The sequence below is a fragment of the Medicago sativa genome, chromosome 1 (assembly GCF_051527215.1).
Source record: "Medicago sativa cultivar Bolivia chromosome 1, Bolivia_mono, whole genome shotgun sequence".
NCBI classification, from domain to species: Eukaryota; Viridiplantae; Streptophyta; class Magnoliopsida; order Fabales; family Fabaceae; genus Medicago; species Medicago sativa.
Window position 1 is genome coordinate 23,083,906 of NC_140749.1, and position 27,846 is coordinate 23,111,751.

Sequence of the window (27,846 nt, forward strand, 5' to 3'; positions counted from 1 at the left end):
TGTGAAATTGCCAGCACACCAAAGAGTCGTTGTTGAAGCTTGATCTTTCACCAATGATCTTTTGCCTGATTTGGTTGTTGTCCTATGAAGAACAAATTTGAAATCCATTCCTTATCCAAAGGAACATCTATGCAGGCGAGACCGTATTCTGGAGCTGTTTTCTTGTCTTGAAGCGCAGACACAAAACAGAGTAGTGGAGAACGTGGTTGTACAATTCGTACAAAGTACAATGTCAACGCTTTCGTCCAAATTGCAAACACACACCTTCAAACACCTTTGAAATGACCGTTGCAAACTCCACTAATCCTTTGTTTGTGTTTTCGAATCCAATAGACAGCTTTTGCATTGATAATTCTTCAATTCTTGATTCTTTGCAAATCCAGTTGATATTCAGCTTCTGGTGAAATGGCTTCTGATGAGGCAGCTTCTGATGATGCAGCTTCTGATGGTTCAGCTTCTGATGAGATGACTTCTGCAGCTTCTGATGATGCGGCTTCTGATAATGTGGCTTCTGGACCTCTTGTCTTCAGAAACACTATTCTTCAGGAGCAGCTTACTTCAGGAGCGCTATTTCTTCAGGAGCAGCTTGACTTCAGGAGCGCTTTTTCTCTTCAGTAGCAAGTTGCCTTCAGGAGCGTCCAAGCTTCAAATTTTTTTGTTGTTTCCATAGCTCTTTATTTGCTCATTCAGAACCAATGATGATGTAACTTTATAATTATGGTCCTGTACACTTGAACAAATATTAGCTAGTCCAATTTACAATTTTTAATACCTTGTTATCATCAAAACTCTTTAAGGTTCATTGTTAAACACATTTTGTTCCAACAATCTCCCCCTTTTTGATGATGACAAACAAAAGTATTTAAAATTGATCAATTGTTGTTAATCTAATTAACAAGTTGACTTTGGGGTTCTGAGGTTTGTAAGCTCAGAATCTGAGGTTTGTAAGCTCAAACTCCCCCTGAGTCTGATAGTCTTTAAGGTGAGGTTTGTAAGCTCCCCCTAAGTTCTATCCAGGTTAATTAAATTCATTTTGCGCGCAATAATTATTATCAGAGCTTAAAAGCAAAATTGAATCATTGAAAGAATTAACTTATAGATAAGAAGAATGATTCAATTAACTTTACTTGAATTTTGATACTCCTTCGTTCATTCATAGCTTATACCAATAAGGTAAAAAGATAGAAGTTTTTCAAAAATTTCAAATGCCATTAATGGGGCTCAGAGCCTTTAAATACTTGTCACATATACTCCCCCTTTTGTCATTATCAAAAAAAATTAAAATAAATCTAAGCACAAAAGACAAAAAGATATGAGAAAAAAAAAACTCAAACATGAGAGAGTATACTAAGCAATAAACTAAAATAAATCAGAGCAAAAAAAATGTATATTCAATTGTCAGAAGCAGCTAAACAGTCAGAATCAGTAAGCATTCAGAAGCAAAAGAAATAAGACAAGATGATTTCAGAAGCAAGGACTAAGAAAATAAAACAAACAACAAACAAAGAAAAAACACAAGGGTGTGCAACTAAGGGTTGGTTTGTTGTTGTTTCTTCATCTCTTCCATTTCTTCAATCTTCTTCTTCAACAATTCTTCAAGTTGTTGTTGCCTCTGAAGAAGAGCTTGTTCCCTTTCTCTAGCCTCTTGCTGCTGCTGTGCCATCTGTTTCTTCAGAAGCTTACACAGCCTTGCTTCTCTGGTCAAGTAATCCGTTTCAAAGAAGAAAGGCTGGTTTGCCAGGAGCAGTGTAGAGCTTCTTACTCTCAGACTCTGATTCACATGCTCCATTACCCTTCTGACTGAAGCTTGCTTGACTCTGATGCATTTGGTCTTGATTTCTTCAATAAGCCCAGCTGCCCGGTTCTGAAGAGATGCCCAGGAGTCTTCATATGCACCTGTGAGATCAATTGTCCTTCTTTGATCCACCAGATTGTGCATCTGACTCAAGATTGTGAGAAGCTCAGAATTAATATATCCAGATTCCAGGATGTTTGTGGGTGGATGTTCAAGGATTTCAAGATCAGAATCACTGATTTCTAAATCTTGAATAGGGTTAGGAACTGGAATGGTAAGGTGTGTTTGTGTGTTTGAAGATGAGGGCTGGTCAGAATCAATGTGTGTGGTGGAGGTTGAGGCTTGAACATTGACTAGAGAGATGTCAACATCCATGGGAGTTGGTTCTGGGGAGTGTTCAGGTAAAGGTTGAAGTTCAGTTTCAGTTGGTGGTTGTTGTGGTGAAGTTATTGTTTGAGTGTTGAGTTGGGGGTCAGTGGTAGCTATTGGTGATTGAGGGGGTGTTGTGGGTTTATGTGGTTCAGGTGTTTGTTGATGGGGGTTTTCTGAACCAACGTTTTCAGAAGCAGTTGCTTCTGGAGTTGTTTCAGAGGCTTTTTCTGAGGTGGACTCAACATTTTCAGGAGGAATCATGTTGAGAGGTTGAATGCAAAGGGGTTGAGGGTTAAGGCGAAAGATAGAATCAATGACTCTTTCTCTCTGCTCAGCCAGTTCAGCTAACTTCTCATTAATTATGTGGCCAACTGGTTCATAAGAAGTTGACGAAGAGGGCTTATCGTTGGTTTTGGTTGATGTTGATTGGCTTTTTACTGGTTTTTGAAGAAGTTGAGCTAGGGGTACATCATCATCAGAATCATCAGAATCTGATAATGATGCGGATGCGGAATCTGATGATATATTAATTACCTTTTCTGGTTCAGGATCAGAATCCTCTTTAGCAGATTCACTGGACATCTGCAACAGTTGCTTGGCTTCTGAAACTACAGACTCTCGTAGCTCAGCAGCAATTTCCAGAACTTTTTCAGCGGCTGCTTTCTTCTCTTGTAACTCTTTTAACTTCAAATCAGAAGCAGCTTGAGCTCTTAAGGTGATGTGAGGAAAATCCTTGGTTCTCCTCAAGGCTGGCTTTCTCTTCCTCTTTGGTATAGCAGGTTGATCAAGAGAAATGTCAACACCCATGATCATCCTGGAGTCCATGTCTTCAATGGCTTCTTCAATAGAAGGTACTGATGAACTACCAATTTTGAGCTTGTCAGCAGCAACTTTTGCCTTTTTAGCAGGTTGTTCAACCTCTAGATATTGCTCTGCAGTCATCTTCCTTTTTGACTTTCTGCCTCTGGCTCGTGGCAGAGCACCACCATACATTTCCTCTGGAATATCTTCTAATCTGATTCTCTCATTGGTTGCCTCAAAATGTTCCTTGATATAGTACATCTGCACTTCAATGGGATCCTTCTTGCAGATGGGTGGAAAGTCCTTCATAAGATCAGACTTAACAAGTGATTCACTTAAATCAGTTTGAAGTTTGGTGACTTCACTGATTAGCTTCATATTCAAGAGAGTATGAGCATTAATGAATTTTCCAGCTTTTGTGTCAAGTAACTGATCTGTGAAGCCTTGTGATTGACTGAGACTGTCCAAGATACCTCCTTGATAGAATATCTCTGAGAGTAGTCTTCCATAAGGAACCCAGGGTTTATCCAGTAGCTGACTCTGTTTTAAACACTCTACCAAATACTTGAACATGTATTTGGGCACATTCACCTTTTCCTTCTTGATGAAGTGCTGGAGAAGGACCTTCTGAGCTAGATTTGGTTTCACACAGTCACCACTTGGAAACAGGTTCTCATTCTGAATCTTCAGAAGCATCTTAGTTTCCATGCTCAATTCAGCATATTTCTTCTCCTTCTCAGACTTGTATATCACCAAGTTGGCTTGCTTCTTCCAAATGCGTTTTTCAGCAGCATCTGAAAGATCAATTCCAGAGTAGTATCCAGAGGCTGCAGCCTTGAGAACATACTCTATGTGCCATTGTGCAAGTCTTACTGGAATACCACAGATGCTGGACCTGATTTCATCTTCAACAAATGGCGCAAGACCCATTTCTTCTCTTGTTTTCCCTTCTAATTCAGGATACATTAGCACCATCTGACTTTCCTCAGCTAAGGATGCCGCTTTGTTGTAGAATTTTGCTCTTACCCAGAAGTGTCTAACCAGAGCTTCATATGTTGGTCCATTCAACATTTTAAAATAATCCATGAGTCCTTGCTCTTCATAGTAGCTTCTGATTGAACACCTATGAAAATTCAGAGAATCAAAGTCCACTGGGTTCTCTATCTGAACCTGCAAATCCCATTCTTCCAATTTCATGCTTCTTCCTCTGTAGTCATATTCAGGTACCATTCGTGAAGTAGATACTGAATCTTCTCGTTGCGAGCTTGATGATGCCATTTGATGATTGACGAAGATTTGAAGAAGATGAAGATTTTAGGGTTCTAAGGTTGAGAGAATGCGCTTACTTCGCAAAAGGTTTGAGAGCAAATGTGTTTGTTGTGAGTGAGTAGTGTGTGAATTGACAAAGTGTTAAAAGTAAAACGATTGCAATTCAAAAGAGACAAACAAACATAACATTAATGACAAAATTGGGGGCGTGTGAAAAGTACTTTCAAAGCTTTTAAATCATCATTGCCCTTTTTAGTTATACACCAACACATACAGGCCACGTAAGAAGTTCACAGAGTAACTACCAAGTTAGTGGGCCAGAAGTTACTTTAAAAAGTAACTCCCAACGTTTCCACTAATTCAGCTATTCAGAAGCAACAAATCCAGCTTCTGGACTTCAGATGCTGATGTCATCATCAGAAGCGAGTTTTCCTCAGAACCTCAATAAAGAGCTTCTGATGGACTACCGCTTCTGAACTAACTTCAGAACCTAAAATCCTATTCAGGAGCAAGCAAACATTTAATCAGACACGAAGTGCATGTTCAAATTTTTCTTTATAAAATCAAATCTTTCAACAGTTAAAGGCTTAGTAAATATATCAGCCCATTGATTTTCAGTATCAATGAATTGTATATCTAAAATTCCTTTTTGAACATAATCTCTGATAAAATGGTGTTTGATTTCAATGTGCTTAGCTCTTGAATGCAAAATTGGATTTTTAGACAAACAAATAGCAGCAGTATTATCACAATAAATGGGAATACTGTTAGCAGTTATCTGATAATCTTCCAACTGATGTTTCATCCAAAGTAGTTGTGTACAACAACTTGCAGCTGAAATGTATTCTGCTTCTGCTGTAGACATAGCAATAGTTGTTTGTCTTTTGCTAGCCCAGGATATAAGATTATCACCCAGAAATTGACAATTGCCACTGGTTGATTTTCTTTCAATCCTATCACCAGCATAACCAGCATCACAGAATCCAATCAGCTTATAATCTAAGGATTTCCTATAAAGGAGTCCAAGATTAGTTGTTCCCTTCAAATACCTGAAGATTCTCTTGACAGCTGTCATATGAGATTCTCTAGGATCTGATTGGAATCTTGCACACAAGCATACACTGAATAAAATATCTGGCCTAGATGCAGTGAGGTATAACAAAGAACCAATCATACCTCTATACAACTTCTGATCTACTTTAGCTCCTTCATCTTCTTTGCTTAAGGTGCATGTAGGGTGCATTGGAGTGTTCATCACTTTACAATCTTCAAGTTTGAACTTCTTCAGAAGCTCCTTTGTGTACTTTGATTGATGAACATAGACTCCATCTTTGCATTGATTGATTTGAATGCCCAGGAAGAACTTCAGCTCTCCCATCATGCTCATTTCAAATTCATCCTGCATTAACTTAGAAAATTCCTTGCAAAGAGATGCATTAGTAGAACCAAATATTATATCATCAACATATATTTGCACAACAAGAATATCTTTCCCAAGGGTCCTTCTGAAGAGTGTAGTGTCAACCTGTCCTCTCTTAAAATCATTTTTGATTAAGAAATTACTTAGTCTATCATACCAAGCTCTGGGAGCTTGTTTCAAACCATATAGTGATTTCTTCAGTTTAAAAACATGGTCAGGATATTTAATATCCTCAAATCCAGGAGGTTGCTTAACATACACTTCTTCTTCTATGACACCATTGAGAAATGCACTCTTGACATCCATCTGATATAATATTATGCCATGATTAACTGCATAGGAAAGAAGTAACCTGATTGCTTCCAATCTTGCAACTGGAGCAAACGTTTCAGTGTAATCAATGCCTTCTTGTTGACTATACCCTTGTGCAACAAGCCTGGCTTTGTTTCTTGTTACTTCACCTTGCTCATTCAGCTTGTTTCTGAATACCCATTTTGTTCCAATAATGTTCTTGTGCTGAGGTTTGGGTACCAGATCCCACACATCATTTCTTTGAAATTGATTCAACTCTTCTTGCATAGCTAGGATCCATCCATCATCTGAAAGTGCTTCATCAACTGTTGTAGGTTCAATCATTGAGATTAGTCCAATCATTGACTCTTCTTGTCTGAAATGTGATCTCGTTCTTCTTGGACTATCTTTGTTTCCAATAATTAGCTCCTCAGGATGTGAAGACTTGTGTTTGAATGTGTTTCTGGGAGGATCTTCTTGATGTGAGCCATCTTGTGCTTCATCAGAAGCAGCTTCATCTTGTGCTTCTGATGTGGGTTCAGCTTCTGGACTGTCTTCAGACTCAGCTATCTGATCAGGTTCTGGAGTAGCTTCAGGAACCTGTATCTCTGCAAAACTTTCACCTTGCTTTGAAGTTTTATCTTCAAGCTCCTTGTCATCAAATTTAACGTGCATAGATTCTTCAACACAGAGTGTTTCTGAATTATACACTCTGTATGCCTTTGACCTTTCAGAGTAACCTAAAAAGATTCCTCTTTGGGCCTTGGCATCAAATTTCTTTAGGTAGAGCTTGTTGTTCAGAATGTAACAAGTACATCCAAATTGATGAAAGTAAGAGATATTGGGTTTTCTTCCTTTAAAGAGTTCATATGCTGTTTTCTCCAAAATAGGTCTAATATAGATCCTGTTTTGAACATAGCATGCTGTATTCACTGCTTCTGCCCAAAAATGTTTTGGTAAATTGTTTTCATGAATCATGGTTCTGGCCATTTCTTGTAAAGTTCTATTCTTTCTCTCTACAACTCCATTTTGTTGTGGTGTTCTAGGAGAAGAGAATTCATGGAAAATTCCATGTTTTTCACAAAAAGCTTCAAATGGCTCATTTTCAAATTCTCCACCATGATCACTTCTGACTTTCAAAATTTTTGATTCTTTTTCAGATTGAATTTGAGTGCAGAAGCTACTGAATACATCACACGCAACATCTTTACTCTTAATGAATTTCACCCAAGTCCATCTGCTGTAATCATCAACAATGACTAATCCATATCTACTTCCATATAAGGATGCAGTACTCACTGGTCCAAATAAATCAATATGGAGTAATTCTAAAGGTCTTGAGGTTGAAACAATGTCTTTGGTTTTAAAAGATGATTTCACAATTTTCCCTCTCTGACATGCACCACAGAGTGCATCTGAATGATAGTCAATGTTTGGTAGCCCTTTCACAAGTTGTAACTTACTAAGCTTAGAGATTAATCTCCAGTTAGCATGTCCCAACCTTCTGTGCCACATCCATTTTTTATCATTCACTGACAGTAGGCAAATCACCTTCTGATCAGCCAGTTCAGAAAAATTGATTTTATAGACATTGTCAACTCTCTTTCCCTTGAACACAATGGATTTGTCTTCCTTGTTGATTACTGTACAGTTGGGTTTTTCAAAAAGCACATCATAACCATTATCACAAAATTGACTAATGCTCAAAAGGTTATGTTCAAGACCATCTACCAACCATACATTATTAATTGAGGTAGAGGAATTACCAATAGTTCCTGTACCTATGATCTTGCCTGACTGGTTGCCTCCAAATTTCACATTTCCTCCCTCTTTCATTGTTAGGCTGAGGAACATGGACTTGTCTCCTGTCATGTGTCTTGAGCAACCGCTGTCTAGGTACCATGACCTTTGCTTTGGCACTGCTCTTAGACATACCTGCATCATTGACATTTTTAGATTTAGGTACCCATTGTTCTATGGGTCCTGGAAGGTTAGTACTTAAGGCTTTACTCTTCACTTCTTGTACCTTGTGCTGTGAGTTGGGTTGCTTCTGATTAACCATTACCTTAGGTTTTGGTACTTCAGAAGCAGTAACTGTCTTCTTCTGAAACTTAGACTTCAGAACCCCAGATTTTGGTTTCACCAGACTCTGAGGAATAGGTTCTGATCTTTTCAGGATCCTAACCTTTGAAGTCTTGGAATCAGATTTGATCATAACCTTTGACTTAGAGTTCTTTGGCTTTGAAGTAATCTTAGCCTTAGAACTAGAAGCTTCAGGTTCTGATTGAACAACAGTTTCCAACTCAGCACCTTCTGGTACAAAGAATGTTTTCAGACCTTCCTTGATGCATTCACAACAAGACTTTAGATTGGTTTTATCAAGTTTCACTTCTGGAAAACCAATTCCTCTGCCATTGTTCTTGTAAATGCTATAAATCATAGAAGCTACTCTGCTTCTGTCAATGCCAGATATAATGAAATCTTCAAGAGCAATTTCATGATTACTTAAAGGTTTTTCATTACACTTTTCTTGTAGCTTCTGACATAAGAACCTGAGCTGGTCTTCATATGTTTTACACATGAAGTCAAAGCCCCTAAGTCCTTGTTCAGAAGCTTTCAGATCCAATAGAGTTGATTTTTGCTGTTGTACCAAATCAGCATATTTTTCTTTTAAATCCTTCAACTCATTGGTTCTTACTTCAAAATGTGTAAGAAGTTCTTTAAGTGACTCGACAAGTTCATCTCTGGGAATTTTGGAATATACCTCATTTTCATCTTCTGAGTCTGAATCTGATCCAGCTTCTGAAGTTGCTGTTGCTACCAACCCAACAGCTACCTTTGCATCTTCATCAGCTTCCTCTTTATCAGATCCAGATTCACTACCCAAATCATCCCAGGTTGCCATTAAACTCTGCTTAATCTGCTTCTTGAATTTGCTTGGTTTGAATGTAGACCTCTTTGACTTGTCCTTTGATTTTTCTCTTTGAAGATCAGGGCATTCAGCAATGAAGTGACCAGGCTTCTTACAGTTGAAGCATCCCTTCTGATCTTCTTTCCTTGAGCTTCTGGAGTTACCCCTTTTGACGAGAAACTTTCTGTTCTTCTTGGCCAGATATTGAAGTCTGTTTGAGAGCATGGCCATTTCAGCAGCATCTGGTTCAGAATCTGAACTTGACTGTTCTTCCTCTTCAGATTCAACCACTTTCAGAGCTTTTGATGACTTGCCTTTGGATGGAAGAGCTATTGATTTACTCTTCTTAGTAGACTCATGTTCATTAAGACTTAACTCATGAACTTTGAGAGAACTAACAAGATCTTCGACACTTAAAGTGTTTAAATCTTTAGCTTCCTCAATGGCAGTCACCTTAGGTCTCCATCTGGCAGGTAAGCTTCTGAGAATCTTGCTTACATGATCAGAAGCAACATAGCTCTTCTTCAGAATTTGTAGCCCAGAGACTAAGGTTTGAAACCTTGAGTACATCTCCTCAATAGTTTCATCATCCTTCATCTTGAATAACTCGTACTGATGTACAAGCATAAGAGCTTTAGCTTCTTTGACCTTCTTGCTCCCTTCGTAGTTAGAACAGAGTGAAGCAAACATAGCTTTAGCAGTGGATTTGTCACTCATCTTCATGTACTCTGCTTTAGGTATGGCAGTGACAAGAGCTCCTCTGATAATATGATGCTTCTTGTAGAGTTTCCTCAGTTCAGGAGTATGTTTCTTTCTATCCACAGCAGCTCCTTCTTCATCAAGGACTAAATCACCAACACCATCTTCCAGAATATCCCATAATTCTTCATCAAGGCTCATGATGTAACTGTAAAAGTTGGTCTTCCACCAAGAGAACTCTTCAGCATCTCCATTGAACTTTGGAACTTTTCCAACACTGGTTTTCTTACTATCACTATAATCATGTGAGACATTTTTATAGCCAGTATCACTAGAACCAGAACCATTAGGAGGAGGAGTAGTCATGTTTTTCTCAGATCTTTGACTGTTGCACGGTTAAGTGTTACACAACAGACCAATGCTCTAGATACCAATTGAAGGTGAGAAAAACACAAGAAGGGGGGTTGAATTGTGTTTTGAAAAATTCTTCGTTTCTCTAAACAACTGAATACACTGATCAGAAGCTAAGTGAGATAGCTTCTGAAGTGATGATCAGAATCTAAATGCAGCGGAATAAAACAGAGAGAGAGAAGAAGAACGACACAAAGCAATTATACTGGTTCCTTCCACAAACCGGAAGTAGTCCAGTCCCCCTTGCACTTCCAAGGAGATTTCACTATGAGTAATATCTGATTACAAATGCTCAAGCACACAAGCAAGAGACTTCCAATGCTCAAGCACACAAGCAAGAGACTTCCTTTGCTCAAGAACACAATCAAGAGACTTCCTGCTCAAGCACAACTGCAAGAGACTTCCTAACTAAACAAAATTACACAGAAAATTGTTTAAGTTTGAACACTTGATATACAATCAGAGGTGCTCACAATACAAATCAGATACAGACTCAATGGACTTAAGAATTTCTAAGATATGACTTTGAGACACAGAAATTCTAAGTGAATGCAGAACAATTTCAGCAGAGGTTTGGTACTTGTGAAAATCTTGTGAGTCTTTCGTTCAGCGTTCTTGCATTACCAATTCTCTAGGTCTTCACTCCTTTATATAGAGGTGTGAAAGAGACGTTGTGAAATTGCCAGCACACCAAAGAGTCGTTGTTGAAGCTTGATCTTTCACCAATGATCTTTTGCCTGATTTGGTTGTTGTCCTATGAAGAACAAATTTGAAATCCATTCCTTATCCAAAGGAACATCTATGCAGGCGAGACCGTATTCTGGAGCTGTTTTCTTGTCTTGAAGCGCAGACACAAAACAGAGTAGTGGAGAACGTGGTTATACAATTCGTACAAAGTACAATGTCAACGCTTTCGTCCAAATTGCAAACACACACCTTCAAACACCTTTGAAATGACCGTTGCAAACTCCACTAATCCTTTGTTTGTGTTTTCGAATCCAATAGACAGCTTTTGCATTGATAATTCTTCAATTCTTGATTCTTTGCAAATCCAGTTGATATTCAGCTTCTGGTGAAATGGCTTCTGATGAGGCAGCTTCTGATGATGCAGCTTCTGATGGTTCAGCTTCTGATGAGATGACTTCTGCAGCTTCTGATGATGCGGCTTCTGATAATGTGGCTTCTGGACCTCTTGTCTTCAGAAACACTATTCTTCAGGAGCAGCTTACTTCAGGAGCGCTATTTCTTCAGGAGCAGCTTGACTTCAGGAGCGCTTTTTCTCTTCAGTAGCAAGTTGCCTTCAGGAGCGTCCAAGCTTCAAATTTTTTTGTTGTTTCCATAGCTCTTTATTTGCTCATTCAGAACCAATGATGATGTAACTTTATAATTATGGTCCTGTACACTTGAACAAATATTAGCTAGTCCAATTTACAATTTTTAATACCTTGTTATCATCAAAACTCTTTAAGGTTCATTGTTAAACACATTTTGTTCCAACAAGAACTTGTGCATTCCATATCTAAATGATTGACTTATTCTAATTTGTCTTTCCTTTCCTTTCCTTTCCTATTTTAAAATATACTATCTCGATAAAGATGAATTATGGCTTTATATAAGGGAAATGCTACTTATAGCGAGAAGTTGTATCACGACTATATAGCGAATGACGTGTCCCTTCTCTATACCCACCGATTGACTTTATTTTTTCTTCTCTCTCATCATCCTTTCATCTTTCATCCCAACAACTGTTACTTTCTCTCTGCATCCTCCTCCTTCCAAATTTCATTTTCAATTTTCTCTTGTTCTTTCCAAATCTCACTCTCTCTCTCTCTCTCTCTCTCTCTCTCTCTCTCTTCTAGGAAATAGCATCTGTAAAAGCTGAGATGGCGGATGTACAGAGATTTTGCTTTGTTCTGTTGTCTCATCATTGACAGCCTCTTCTAGATCATGATGCTCCCAAGACTTTTTCAAACAAATTAGTTCTCTATCTCTTCAATGAATCACACCAGTTCATGATGTTTCTCAGCACAAACTAAAAGTTTAATGTTTTATTCTCAACTCTGTCCAAGGAAGCCGAAGTAGTAGAGAACAGGAACTTGTGCGGTTGTGTTACACATCAGAACAGAGCAAACACAATTTTTTCATTATTTTGTTGTCTATAAAAAAATGAAAAATGACTAAAACAACACGTTCGTGAAATTCCGCGAATTTTTCTTTCGCGTTATATAGCAGTACTCTTTTTTTATAGACAACAAAATAATGAAAAAATTGTGTTTGCTCTGTTCTGATGTGTAACACAACCGCACAAGTTCCTGTTCTCTACTACTTCGGCTTCCTTGGACAGAGTTGAGAATAAAACATTAAACTTTTAGTTTGTGCTGAGAAACATCATGAACTGGTGTGACTCATTGAAGAGATAGAGAACTAATTTGTTTGAAAAAGTCTTGGGAGCATCATGATCTAGAAGAGGCTGTCAATGATGAGACAACAGAACAAAGCAAAATCTCTGTACATCCGCCATCTCAGCTTTTACAGATGCTATTTCCTAGAAGAGAGAGAGAGAGAGAGAGAGAGAGAGAGAGAGAGATTTGGAAAGAACAAGAGAAAATTGAAAGTGAAATTTGGAAGGAGGAGGATGCAGAGAGAAAGTAACAGTTGTTGGGATGAAAGATGAAAGGATGATGAGAGAGAAGAAAAAATAAAGTCAATCGGTGGGTATAGAGAAGGGACACGTCATTCGCTATATAGTCGTGATACAACTTCTCGCTATAAGTAGCATTTCCCTTCTAAAAATACGATAAATGGAGCACACCTTAAATGGAGCATAACCAAACTCCACAATCTACCACCAGTTCCCATCATATGGCGTACACAGAATGCCTTGTTTTTTAAATCGACGATACTGATCTAAGAAAGATGCTCTTCATGTGCTCTCCAAGGTTTTACCAATCTATCTTTTATTCTTTTGTCCATTTTTAAAATCTTTCATTGTATTTAATTAAAATCTTGAGGGAGTTGTTAGATCTTTTACCGTGATTAAATTGTGTGTGTGCTCCTCTGTCAACATAGATTTGTATAACTACACTATGATACCAGCCCTTTTACCGTGATTAAATTGTTTTTCTATTTTTTTATTAAACAAATGTCGATTTTCAAAATATAATCATGACCATTGAATTGTTTTTTTTTTTTGTGACGTGTCACGCATCCATTCACCTAAATAGGATAAATGGAGCACACCTTAAATGGAGCACAACCAAACTCCACAATCTCCCACCATTGCCCATCAGATGGCGTACATGGAACACCTTCTTTTTGAAATGGGTGATACTGATCTCAGAGAAGATGCTCTTTGTGTGCTCTCCAAGGTTGTACCAATCTATCTTTTATTCTTTTGTCCATTATTAATGTCTTTCATTGGATTCACAATTAATCAAAATCTTAAGGGGGTTGTGAAATGTTTTACCGTGATTTAAATTGTTTGCGTGCTCCTCTCTCAACATAGATTCATATATATAACTACACTATGATACTAGTACTTTTTCTAGAATTAATAGCTTTTTATGTTTTATTGTTCGACAAAGTAGAAATTTGTTCTCTATTTTTTTTTTAAACAAATGCTGATTTTCAAATTTTAAATCATGGCCATTGAATTGTGTTTTTGTAACGTGTCGCACATCCATGCACCTAAATAGGATAAATGGAGCACACCTTAAATGGAGCATACAACAAATCTAGATTCGGCAGATGAACCGAGAGAATCTACAAATGATGCATCGTTCTTTTTTGAGAGAGATTGAGGAGAAAAATTTGTCGTCTATCGGGTAAGGTGCTATTGTTTGATACACACTCAATTTTATCACTTTAGTTTGGGTTTTATCTATCTATGTGATGATATCAATTAAAGTGATCAAATTCAGTCTGTATTTGACAATACCACCTTACCCGATAGATGACAAATTTTTCTCCTCGATCTCTCTCAAAAAAGAACGATGCGTCAATTGAAGATTCTCTTGGTTTATCTACCCAATCTACCACCACTGCCCATCAGATGGCATACACAGATTGCCTCGTTATTGAACTCAGTGATCCTGTTCTCAGAGAAGATGCTTTTTGTGTGCTCAACATGGTTTTACCAATCAATCTTTTATTCTTTTGTCAATTTTTAATGTATTTCATTGGATTCACAATTAATAAAAATCTTAAGGGGGTTGTGAAATGTTTTACCGTGATTTAAATTGTTTGTGTGCTCTTCTCTCAACATAGATTTATATAACTACACTATGATATTATCCCTTTTTCTAGATTTAATAGCTTTATATGTTTCATTTTTCTACAAAGTAGAAATTGTTTCTCAAATTTTTTTTTATTAAAGAAATGTTGATTTTCAAATTTTAAATCATGGCCATTGATTTGTTTTTTTGTGACGTGTCACACATACATGCACCTGAATAGGATAAATGAAGCACAACTTAAATGGAGCATAACCAAACTTCACAATATACCACCACGGCACATCAGATGGTGTACACGGAACACCTTGTTTTTGAAAGCGGCGATACTGATCTAAGAAAAGATACTCTTCACGTACTCTCCAAGGTTTTACCAATCTATCTTTTAATCTTTTGTCATTTTTAAAGTCTTTCATTGTACTCACAATTAATCAAAATCTTAAGGGGTATGTTATATCTTTTACCGTGATTTAAATTGTTTGTGTGCTCCTTTGTCAACATGTAAACTACACTATGATAGCAGCCCTTAGTTTCTTATGTTTTTTTTTTCTTTCAACAAAGTAGAAAATGTTTTTTTTATTTTTTTTATTAAACAAATGTTGATTTTCAAAATATAATCATGACCATTGAATTGTTTTCTTGTGTGTCTCACACATGCATTGTAACATCCCAGACTGCTTTTTAGGATTGCCGACTAACCCCACAAACCAACACGAGTCTTTTCAGCGTGTTTTGTCCTCACTCGCACGCTTACCGGGAAACTTCCCGGTAGGTCACCCATCCTAGTACTACTCCAAGCCAAGCACGCTTAACTGTGGAGTTCCTATGGATTGAGCTACCGAAAAGAAGATGCATCTTGTTGATATGAGTAGTACCTAACAATTCTTATAAGCCTTCATTCAACCATGTAGTCTCATACCTACACGGCCTCCGGATCCCTCTCATTCCGATGTGATTCGGTTCCTCTTATTAATGTGGGGTCATCCTTACGGATAGTGCCCGTTCCAACTGGCGGGAACCTTTCGTATCCAACTGGCGGGATATCGAAAGCCACGTTGTGGGTGTTACATGCCCACTAGCTTCCGCCTGGTTCGTTCCCGAACCACACCGTACTGGGAGAGGTCTGCTCTGATACCATTACTGGGAATTTGGTATCAGAGCCTGGTCGATTCAGATCGTGCCTTGGGTCATTAGAATTCAATAAAATGCAGTGGGACCATTGGGTTCCGGATGTTTATTCTAAATGTCATATCTACCTGAGCCTGATCAACTCAATCTAGTATATGACAGTTAGAACGAATGTCTGAGAGCTGAATAGGACCTAGGAGGAATGAAGCATAAGAAGAAGGAAAGTCAGGGTGTCAGGTTTATAGAGAATTTTGCTAAGGAAGTATTCGACGCCAGATGGTGGCTAATAAACTGTGAAGCTGAAGATTCTTCAAGCACATAAGGGAAATGTTAAGATTAAGACGGAGTACTATGTATTGTTGAACGACACTTTTTATGTGGATACCGTAGAAGTAAGATATTCAGGGTGACAAAGGGATAATTGCAACTTTGACAGGAGCCGCAATATAAGAGGCATAAGTAAGGTATAGAAGAAATGAGTATTTCTAAAGGCGTAACTAGAACTGCGGGATCAGAAGATGAACTTGATATGAGAAAATTATCTGATGAACAATGGAATTCATAAACTCTCGGTGGGTGTAGAGTATGTAAGAAGTGAAAGACTTGAATGCCGAAACGAGCTGGATTTTGATGCTTGAACTGTTAAGTGAACTAATTAAGGAATAAGTAAATTATTTTGGAGCAGACAAGGAAACCCCGATGTGAGCAATGAATGGACGACGTAAGTTAGATAAATTATGTCGGGTTAGTCAAACCTCCCGAATCTAAAGTGCTAGATTTATGAATTAGAAAGTGAAGATGCTATGCAGCATAAGAGTCAAGAAGGATGAATAAATAGTAGTGGAAAGATCCTTACGGATTAGAACACGAATTGGATGCATTTTTTAGCAAGGAATTGCAGAAAAGTTAAACTAATAAGGATTGTACGCTAAGGAAATTGAATAAGACCTCTTGCATTTATCATGATATTAAGTTGTTCTTCGAACTAAGAAATACAAGTATAACAGTAAGTGGAAAGAGATCCCAGTAATGGTATCAGAGCAGACCTCTCCCAGTACGGTGTGGTTCGGGAACGAACCAGGCGGAAGCTAGTGGGCATGTAACACCCACAACGTGGCTTTCGATATCCCGCCAGTTGGATACGAAAGGTTCCCGCCAGTTGGAACGGGCACTATCCGTAAGGATGACCCCACATTAATAAGAGGAACCGAATCACATCGGAATGAGAGGGATCCGGAGGCCGTGTAGGTATGAGACTACATGGTTGAAGGAAGGCTTATAAGAATTGTTAGGTACTACTCATATCAACAAGATGCATCTTCTTTTCGGTAGCTCAATCCATAGGAACTCCACAGTTAAGCGTGCTTGTCTTGGAGTAGTACTAGGATGGGTGACCTACCGGGAAGTTTCCCGGTAAGCGTGCGAGTGAGGACAAAACACGCTGAAAAGACTCGTGTTGGTTTGTGGGGTTAGTCGGCAATCCTAAAAAGCAGTCTGGGATGTTACATGCATGCACCTAAATAGGATAAATGGAGCACACCTTAAAAGGAGCATAACCAAACACCACAATCTACCACCATTGCCCATCAGATGGCGTACATGGAACGCCTTCTTTTCGAAATGGATGATACTGATCTTAGAGAAGATGCTCATTGTATGCTCTCCAAGGTTGTACCAATCTATCTTTTATTCTTTTGTCCATTTTTAATGTCTTTCGTTGGATTCACAATTAATCAAAATCATATAGGGGTTGGGAAATGTTTTACCGTGTAATTTAGCCTATCTAATAATTGTACGGTTTGTACCATCTAGTTTTATTCTATTTTGGAACTTTTATATTACAATTTGGTTAGTACCCAATAATGTTGCTAGACCTCAAACAATTAATACATTATTTTTATTTTTCATATTTCAATAGGACCGAGTTATTTCAGGAAACTAGCACCTTTATAGTGGAATTCTTTTGGCACTATTTCAGTAATTTTACAGGTCTGTTATAAGTGATTGACATTGTACATTGTTTGATGGTTGCCTTTCTTTGGTATAGTACCTTCTGCAAATAGTAAATCTTTAAAATAATATTATAAAAATAAAGAAAGAAATTTGCAAGAACTACTAAACTAAAAAAAAGACAACCAGCAAATAGTTGTATATTAACGTCAATCCCTTATGACATACCTGTGAAATGATTGAAATAGTACCAAAAGAATTTCACTTTAAAGGTGCAAGTTCCTGAAATAACTCGGTGCTCTGAAATATGAAAAATTAAAAATAATGTATTAATTGTTTGAGGTCTATCAATTGTGTATTAATCAAATTGTAATATAAAAGTTTTAAGGAGAATGTTAACCGGTGCCCCCGGGACATTGGTTAAACAGTTAAAAGAGGTAAGATTTTATTAAAAAGTGATGTAATAATTAGTTAGTCAAAAGTAACAATTTATATTTCAAGACAACTTTTCTACTTTTGGATTCCTTCACCAGTGCCCCGGGGCACTTGTTAACAAGACCCAAGTTTTAAAAATAGAATAAAACTAGATGGGACAATTAGGGTCAAAATCCTCTCCATTTATGTCTTCCATTTCTACCATTTGGAGAGATATAGACACGCAAAGTTTTGAAAAAAGTGAAAAATAATTAATGATGATGGGACCCACTAGTGGTAGGACCCACAATCTATTCTTCTGTGTCTATCTCTCTCGAAATTGCAAAATTCCATTTATTTTAGCAAATGGAGAGGATCTTAACCCGGACAATTATGAGATAGTAATACTATTTTTTCCATAAATTAATTTGATGTGACCATCATTATTACAATAAATAAATAATTTAGGCTGTTAAAGAATATCAAGAAATTGAGATGTCGGTTTCCAGGTTTGTCGAAATCACAACACTAATCACTTGATTTCTTCTGCATTCATGGTGGCTTACTCCTCTATCTCCTTATACTCAACCTGAAAATCCATCACCACTTCTTCCATGGAGAATGGCACCGTCGTTCCTACTATTACGTTGTCTTTTCGATATGTGATTCTCCAACCCAATGATTTTGTCGATGTTGATTATCCGACAACCATTTTTGTTACTTGAATAATGTATTCCAGTTCATTTCCGCACAAAAATAGGCACAAAGTTTCAGCACTACTTAATTACTAGAATAATGTATTCAAGTTAATTTTATGATTTCTGTGATGTTTCTATCTTTCTCCATGGAAACAAGGAGCAAGTAGTGATGGTTTCAGCCGGAAAAGAGATAGTAGCATTTACCTTGACTGCGGAGAGGAAGATGGAATAAGAAAGGTTTCAAGGAAAAGAAGTCGTACGTGAGAAAGAATGAGAAGAGAGTCATGTGACTCATTAAAGCTCTCTTTTATCACATCCATCTAGGTTAATCCAATGGTCATTATTTCTCCCTCTCATCTCTCATTTTAAAAGGTCCTCTCAATTGATATATATGAAGGTGAGTTAGAGAGTATATGATGATGGTATGATTCAATTTAGAAGATTTTTAAAATAATTTTCTAAGTAGTGTTATTTCAATAGTAAGAATTTTGTTTTGTAACCTAAGGGAAGAAGTTCAAATCTCCTTAGATGGTTGACCGGTTGTTTCACTCTTATTAATACTATTTTTTTTTTGAGGGATTTAATACTATTTTTTCTTGATATGTTTATGTTTTAAGAGTATTTCACAATGGTGTTCATTGATTTCTATACACTTATCAGGTAATGATATTTTTTCCACGAATAATTTCAAAATATCATACTCTTTCACCATTAAATCTTATTGTTGCACAATCAACTTGAGTGTGCAATGTTTTTGCACTACTTAGGTGAGATGAGATTGTCCTGACAAATTTTGAATATCGTATATAGGCTATAACATATGGAAACTTTCATTATACCCATAAAATACATGACAATCAATCTTGTTAAAACGACTACATCATAATAATAACATAAAATTAATTCTTCTAAAACTTTTATGTTTTTATTACAATGTGTGGCATTTCACCCTCATCCAAAGATGTCATTCGGCAATGGTGACATCAATATCTGCTCCAAATACGATATATATATATTGTGATAGAACTAAGGCTTTGTTTGGTTGGAGAGTGAAAGTGAAAGGAATGAAAGATAAAGGAAAGATTGTGTAAGGAAAGAAAGAGAGTAGAAAGTGAGAGGATTGTTATGGTTGTTTGGTAGAAGAGAAAGTAAAATAGAAAGTAAGAGGAAAGAAAGATTTATGTTTAGTAATTGACGTAAATACCCTTGTAACCTTAACAATTTTCTTTGACTTTTATTCAATTTTCTTATCAATTAAATCTTTAGTGAAGCTTTTAAAATTTTAAATTAAACAATGCTGACAATTTTCCAACTTTAGCAGAAAAAAAGGGGTAGTATTTTGTACATAAAATAAAGGCCAATTACTTTTTTAATGCACTGCAGTTTTAAATAATATATAATATTTTGCATATTGTTGATATTACATTAAAAAGGGTTATTTTTGTCCTTTTCTAAAAAGCATGGTCTCCCTCATGCTTCCCTCCATTCTAGTGCAGAAAGGATTTATGTGTGGGTCCTACCTAAAATTTTCTTTCCTTTCTCATGTGTAGGAGTTCCAAACTATGGAAAGGTAATCTTTCCACTAACTTTCTTTCCTCTCTTCTTATCTTTCCACTGAACCAAACACACCATAAAGGTTCAGTTTAAAATAATAGTTTATATTGTGAGTGTGCCATAGAGGTATAGAAAATATTATTGAGATTTTTTCATGTCATATGAGTAATACTAATGTGGAAGACTGCTCCAAATACGAATCAAAATTTTCTTAAGATTAGTTTATCAACATCGTGAGAGAATCAAAATTTCTTAACTAGTTCTTCTTTTTAAATGAATGCATAATTCACTTTATGTTTTGTGTCTTACATACTATATTTAACTGTATTTTCTCAATTTTAATAACTTCTCTTTGTCATACATGATATTTATGAGTTCAAACCAAAGAAGGGAAAATTCTACTATGGACACAAATATAAACAAATAGTGTTTGGGCACACATACATTAAAATATTTTTTTTAATAACAAAAAACAAATTGATAATAAATTGATTTAGTAGTTTGAGGAAAAGAGTTGTGATGTGTGTGTGACCAAACACTATACATTTATGTTTGTGCCTATGTAAGAATACCTCCCAACGAAGTCATATGTATCTTTCTTTCAAAGGAGATAGCCCATTGGATCATAGTTCTCTTTCAATGCTAAGTGCCCTACCAATATTTTGTTTTCTGAAGCCATTCTATTCTACATCACCATTTCATGTGTGTAGTACTGGTATCATGTGGTTTAATTTTATTTGTGTAATTTTTTAATTTCTCTCTGTTTATCCTTAATTGTGTTTTATTTTTATAGTAGATATACATCTTGAATATAATGCTCTATTTTCCTCACTATAAATATTTGTTCTATAAGAATATATTTTCTTCTAGGTAAATACTCTTCATATTTGAGTTTTGAAAATTTGATCTTACTTTTACACATCATTTTGATATGTTTCCTATAACAATTATTAGGGTTTTAATTGCATTAAAGAATAATTAGTAGTTTAGAAGTGAATTAGAACTAAGACACTTGGGTACGTTAATAATTAGATACAAGATCATGAGGGAGTTATAGTAAATCATTTACTTTCAAATCACCTATAAATAGGATTTAGTCAACCTTTTTGGTCCGAATTTCATTTCCTCTCCCTATTTTCTCCTCTATCTTACCTATGATATTCCCTTGTGTAATGAGGATACCCTTGCTTATCATACCTGCCCCACACTAATTCCATCAACAACACATTTAATGTAGACATTGAAGTTCATGCATTAGCTTTGAATTCTTAGGATATATATTTGGCATGTTACATTAACTCTTTACAAAGAGTGATATCCATATGAATTCTACTTGAAGATTATAGCCATTGAGAGATGAGATAAGATTTGTACAGAGAATTGTTGAAAGAATTGTATGATTCTGCAGAGACTTGCATGCATAATTGTGCAAATGGACAAGTGTCTTGAATTCAAATTTCTAATATAAAGACCAATGGACAAAGCTCATTTTTCTTCATACAATAACCTCTCCCAAGGAATCTTTGATGAAGACTACTATAAGAGGATAAGTTCTTTGATTAGAAGGTTATCTTTTGGATAATCATATGCTTATTTAATCAATGGTGTCTTTGACGATCTTGAAGTATCCTATTAGAAGCAGACGTTGATGGATAGTTGACTCGTGTTTCTTTGACAAAAGGATGAGCTTGATAGGAAGGGTAAAACATATCTATTTTATTTTAAATTATAATGGGTAAAACTGGATTTTAGATGAAATAATAAGGGTAGAAATGGTAGAAAAAATAATAAGTTATAAGTTCAAAATGCTACTTGAAATAGCGTTTGAAAAATAAACTATAAACTCGTAAAATACTGTTATGAATTCGTTAAAAATCACACCAATAAAACTTGATGTGTGGAGCAAATTAATCAAGCAACCAATATCAATGTGGGTATCAACGTGGGTTATGAATTCGTAACAATTATAAACACAAGCAAAAGTAGAAAACAGCGAGAGAAAGAGAGAGAGAACACACGAAATTTGTTTACCTAATTCGGTACAATACTGACCTAGTCTGAGAGAGAGAGAGCAACTCTACGTTCCACTATAATGATGAGTAACTTTACAAAAGAGATATTAAAAAGGGGTTACAAGAATTAATCTTCAAACCTAATTCTACCCAAAGTCCAATCTCTTCCCCTGACAGCCTCAATCCTAATAGTGTTTCTCCAAGGTGAATCAATCACAACCCTAGTGTTTGTTGCCAAGAGAATTCTCTAAAAACCCTAGTTTTGATGTTACCTTCTAAACCCTTGTTTTCTTGCTCTCTACACACCTCTCTCTCAAGGTTTACATCTGATACAAAGTTTATATTTACAGTAAGCATCCCTCAAAATCTGGAACAAATCCAAGCCATAAAAAATACATTTTATTTTTTTGTTGAAGCGAGAAATCGGGCGCCGATTTGCACCCTTCGGGCACCGATTTTTGCCGAGACGAAAGTCTCAAAACTGAGCAAAAACCGGGCCCCAATTTTCATAATTCGGCCGCCGATTTTTGTCTCTCTTGCAACCATCAATTTTGAATCATTTTCAACAAATACGTTATAAGCTTGTGATAAGATGACGTTTTCCAAATAAGACTTTTTTATTACGATAAACTTATAAGTTATTGAGTTCACCAAACACATCCTAAATGTACTCCTTTTGCATATTGAGTAGTGTTGACTAGGAACTTTTGCATTCCATATCTAAATGATTGACTTCCTTTCCTTTCCTTTCCTTTCATATTTTAAAATCTACTATCTCGATAAAGATGAATGATGGCTTTATATAATCCGTGCTTATATCATGCACACTTGAACCGTTGAACGCATAGTCGGTAGAACCCTTTTTCCACTTGTGTTAATAAAAAATGTTTTTGATATTTGGACAAAAAAAATTAGAACGGTCACAATTATTGTACTTTTTCTGAAGGAAAATTTATTGTACTTTTATTTTTAGTTTAATCACTCGTGCTTCAAAGTTCACACCATATGAGTTCGAAAATGAATAAAATATGGGTCTTGCTAACAAGTGCCCTAAGGACATTGTTTAAGGAACCCAAAAAAAGAAACTATGTCTTGAAAATACAAGTCAAACACTTTTAAAAGTCATAACCGTACAATTTCCAATGCAAAAATTGTCACTTTTAGATGTTTAAACAATGCCCTTAGGGCACTTGTTAGCATTTTCCATAAAATATATACTATTACTATGATACCTTAGACTCCATCCAGTATTGGATACAGGCACGGATTTATTTACTCATTGGAGCAGCTGTCCCCACTATTTATTTGAAGATTTTAAGTAATTTTATTTTGTTTCCACTAAAAAACAAGTAATGCCTTCACAAAAAAATGAAATACTCTTGTTTATGAATAATTAAACATACAATGTTAAAAGATTGTTTGATCACATAAAAAATATGCTTGTGGTAAAAATGAAAATTGATACGATAATTTTAAAATATGGTAATACGTAGAGATTTTTTTTTTTTAGGGAATCTATACATGTTTAAGTGTCTTTAATTTTTAGTTGTAAGTAAGTAATTTTTTTTACACAATCTTTAATTTTTTGCTCAACAATAACTATGAAATTATTTTATCACAAATGCATTGGCATATTTTTTATATAAAAATATTGACCCGTTAATAAAATTTTCTTGAACAATTGCTGATTGAACACACATTTAAAATATAAAATAGTTATACATCGAGAGAGAACTAAGTAAAATAAAAAAATAAACGTGTCCTCTTAACACCAAAGAAAAACCTCACCCTCTGTGTGTGTATATATATATACACACACATACACGTATATGTATATGTTTCCATTTTTCTTCAAATTCTCACAACAAACAACTAAAAATGGACACACTCATATGCATATTCCTCTTTATCTCCTTCTTCATCTTCCTTCAAATCTTCCATACACTTCTCTCAAAACACAAACCTCGACTTCCACCAAGTCCACGTGGCCTCCCCATAATCGGAAACCTCCATCAACTGGGCCAAAAGCCCCACCAAACCCTCGCAAAACTCTCCAAAATCCACGGCCCAATAATGTCCTTAAAATTGGGCCGAATAATCACCATAGTTATGTCCTCCGCAGAAACTGTCAAATCAGTCCTTCAAATCAACGACCAATCACTCTGTAACAGAACAATTCCGGATGCAATGAAAGGTGCTAACCACCACCATTACAGTTTACCATTTATACCTATCTCTCAACCCTGGAAAGACATTAGAAAAATCTGTAACAACCTTTTATTCTCGAGCAAAAACCTTGACATGAATCACACATTCAGACGTAAGAAGATTCTCGAACTTTCAAACGATATAAACAATAGCATTGCGAAGTCTGAAGCAGTTAATATCGGAAAACTTGCTTTCAAAACGACGATTAACATGTTGTCGAATACAATTTATTCAGTTGATTTGGTTAGTTCAAGTGATAAAGCTGGGGAGTTTAAGGAATTAGTTACAAATATTATGAAGGAAGTTGGAAGAGCTAATGTTGCAGATTGTTTTCCTGTTCTTAAGGTTTTGGATCCAATTGGTATTAGAAGAAGGAGTGGTGAATATTTTGGGAAGTTGTTAGGTATTTTTCAAGGGTTGGTTGATCAACGGTTGAAGATGAGGGAGTTGAAGGGTTATTGTGGGAAAAGTGATATGTTGGATGCTATGCTCAATGATGGGAAGAATACTGGGAATATGTATAAAGATAAGATTGAACGTTTATCTGTGGTATGTGGTTTTTATGAATTTTGTTTCCTTTTTTCATACATTTCGTTCCTACATCACCAACACATAAGTTTCATTTTCTATATTTAGTGTTTGCATGTGTCATATAAATAGCCCATGTGTTAATTTTGATTCTTTATAAATAGACTACTTTGCTCTTTTATTAAAATGTCATATACTATTTTGAGTATCTAAAGTGTCCTAGAGAATATTTTTTTAAGGATGCCCTAGAGAAAATTTTGAGGGACAAAATTATATTTTAGTCTAAATTGAAAACAAAGTGTTTGAGATCCAACACTCAAACATATGATTATAAACATAAACACTCTTCAGATTAGACGTGTTTCAGTGTTGGACACGCGATAACACCGACACATATAATTATATTGAATTATGTTATTTTTTCAAATTATTATTGGTATTGACATGTCACTGTTCGTGTCTATATTTGTGCTTCATATTTATATCTAATTGGTTTCATTTTATGAGAAATGTTAACTTGTTCCCTTAAACACAATTTTAGAAGTCAAATATAGAAACTTATTTTTGAAAATTATGCATTCAATTCAACGTCTTAAAGGTTAAAAACTTATTTTTATAATAAAAAACTTATGTTTTAATTTTTTTATTAGATCCTTAACTTGTGCCCTAGGGCACAAGTTAGCATGACCTTTATTTTATTACATTATTATTTGTGTTACATGTAAATGTCCATGCGTTCTATAGATACAGTCTCTACTATTAATTTCTTTTACACTTTTGTTGTCTGAATTTTTCCTTTTGTTGTTACTGCTGCTAGGACTTGTTCGTGGCAGGAACTGACACAATTACTTCAACAATAGAATGGGCAATGGCTGAATTACTTCACAACTCAAATATTATGTCAAAAGCAAAAGCAGAATTAAACCAAATTATTGGCAAAGGAAATTTAGTTGAAGAATCAGACATAGGAAAGCTCCCTTATTTACAAGCAATAATAAAAGAAACTTTCAGATTACACCCACCAGTTCCATTTTTAGTTCCAAGAAAAGCTGAAACTGATTTAGAAATAAATGGCTATAATGTCCCAAAAGGTGCACAAGTTTGGATCAATGTTTGGGCTATTGGAAGAGATCCAAATTTATGGGAAAATCCAAATGAATTTTCACCAGAGAGATTTTTAGGGTCAGATATTGATTTTAAAGGTAGAAATTTTGAGTTGGCACCTTTTGGTGGTGGGACAAGACTTTGTCCTGGTTTACCATTGGCTATTAGGGTTTTGTTTTTGATGTTGGGTTTGTTTATTAATTGTTTTGATTGGGAACTTGATGGTGGAATCAAACCTGAGGATATGAATATGGATGATAAATTTGGACTTACTTTGGAGAAGGCTCAACCTTTGCTAGCTGTTCCAATTAAAGTAAGCAATAATTAAATTGAATAAATCTTGTGGCCAAATAAATATTGTATTATTGTTTTTTGTTTTATCATCTATTGCATCATGTAAGTTTGTTATTGTTTTTAGAATTTATCTAAGAGAACTTGAATTGATTCAAGAACTTTAAATGGATGCTAAGAGACCTTGAAGTGATTCTATGATAGGGTCGGCCTAAGGGTCAAGCAACTCAAGCAAGGGATATAGGCCTCAAAAGTTTAGGTGGAAAAAAAAAAGGTCTGTAAAATTTGATGATAAGTATATTATACGACAGATAAATTACAGACATTTGCATAGCTTAACTAATTACCAAAAAGACTTTAATTACTCTTGGTCATGAATTCAAATTTTGGTCTTCACAAAATTGATTTTTAAAGGTTATATTAATTTTTTTGCTTTAAGCCTCTTAATTTGTTGGGTCGGTCCTGTTTTAAGAATACTTGAGTCAATTGAAAGACACCTTGAATTTATTCCAAGAGTACTTAATTGAATAAGAGAGCCTTATATAAATTCAAAAAGTACTTGAATTGATTAAAGTACCCACCCTGAGTAGATTCTAAGAGTATTTGAATTCATTCAAATAGACTTTGTTGAATAGATTCAAAGAGTACTTGACTTGATTCCATATCATTGGGGTTATTTTCCTGAAAATCAACATCATCTTATCCGTCCTTAGGGTGCGTTTGATGGTCAGGATAGGGAGACAGGATATGATACATTAATCATATCCTGCTTAAATCTCATGTTTGATGCACCAAAGGGATAGGATAAAATAAACCATTTTTCTATCATATCCTGACTTTCCTTTGTAATTTCTATCCTGAGTATAGGCTGGGTTAGAAATTGTCCTGATGAGATTAGAAGATCATTCCTTATTTATTATCCTGATATTTTGCCATTTTTAAAATATTGTCATTTTTAAAATAATAATAGCATGCAATTTTTATTATAATTAATAACATTCCATTTTTATAATATTTAATTAATTATGAGAGCAATTTTTTCATTTAATTATAATGATATCATGTTTGTTATCATGTGCGCATCAAACACATGATAGGATTAATGTTTATCATGTCCTTATCATATCATATCTCTATCCAACTTTATATCATATCATGCCTCTATCCTATCCTGACCATCAAACGAGCCCTTAACGTTTGTTTTAGTCATTGTCATCTCACCTCAAAATATTTTTTTCTTCTTCACCTAAACCTTTGTGTCTCCTTCAATTTAAAGGACTCAATCTTTGATTGTTGACAAACCGTCAATTGATCATGAGATGTTGGATGAAGAAAAATCCCTAATTCCCCAAAGGAGGTGAAGACATTAATCTTTCCTTTAGGTTTCAATTGCCCTCTATTGCAAAACCATAGAATATCACAATCTCTGAAGTACAAAGAAATCATATCTAAGTAAATCAAAAGATTTTCAACTTCACTATCAATATATAGAGTTTTCAAAGATTAGAATGCACAATAAGATGAGTGTTTGAGAGAATAGATTGTGAAAAATTCATTATTTCAAAATATAGTCTTATGTTTCTTATATCGTTTTTGGAAAGTAGTAGAGTGCAGTGGTGGTTTCACTACCCGGCGACCCTGGGCATGCGCCCGGGCTCCGGCCCAAATTTTTTGCAATTTCTTATGTAAATTTCTCTGAATTTCTTATATAAATATCTATAAATTGGACAATTTCTTTAGATTTTTTGATTATTTGCT

At 35.5% G+C, this 27,846-nt stretch overlaps 1 protein-coding gene across 1 annotated transcript; it reads left to right on the forward strand.

Moving 5' to 3' along the window:
* The first annotated feature begins 23,710 nt into the window (after window positions 1–23,710).
* On the forward strand, window positions 23,711–26,319 carry LOC146953699 (geraniol 8-hydroxylase-like). Its single transcript, XM_085711501.1, has 2 exons — window positions 23,711–24,714; window positions 25,511–26,319. Exons 1-2 carry the CDS (start codon window positions 23,836–23,838, stop codon window positions 26,123–26,125), a joined length of 1,494 nt encoding a protein of 497 aa, XP_085567627.1. The 5' UTR covers window positions 23,711–23,835; the 3' UTR covers window positions 26,126–26,319.
* The last annotated feature ends 1,527 nt before the right edge of the window (window positions 26,320–27,846 follow it).

Bases quoted from the DNA above. Each gene is read 5' to 3' on its own strand.
- LOC146953699 (XM_085711501.1), top strand. From the start codon at position 23,836: ATGGACACACTCATATGCATATTCCTCTTTATCTCCTTCTTCATCTTC. The intron at 24,715-25,510 runs GTATGTGGTTTT...TACTGCTGCTAG, and splicing joins AGATTGAACGTTTATCTGTG to GACTTGTTCGTGGCAGGAAC.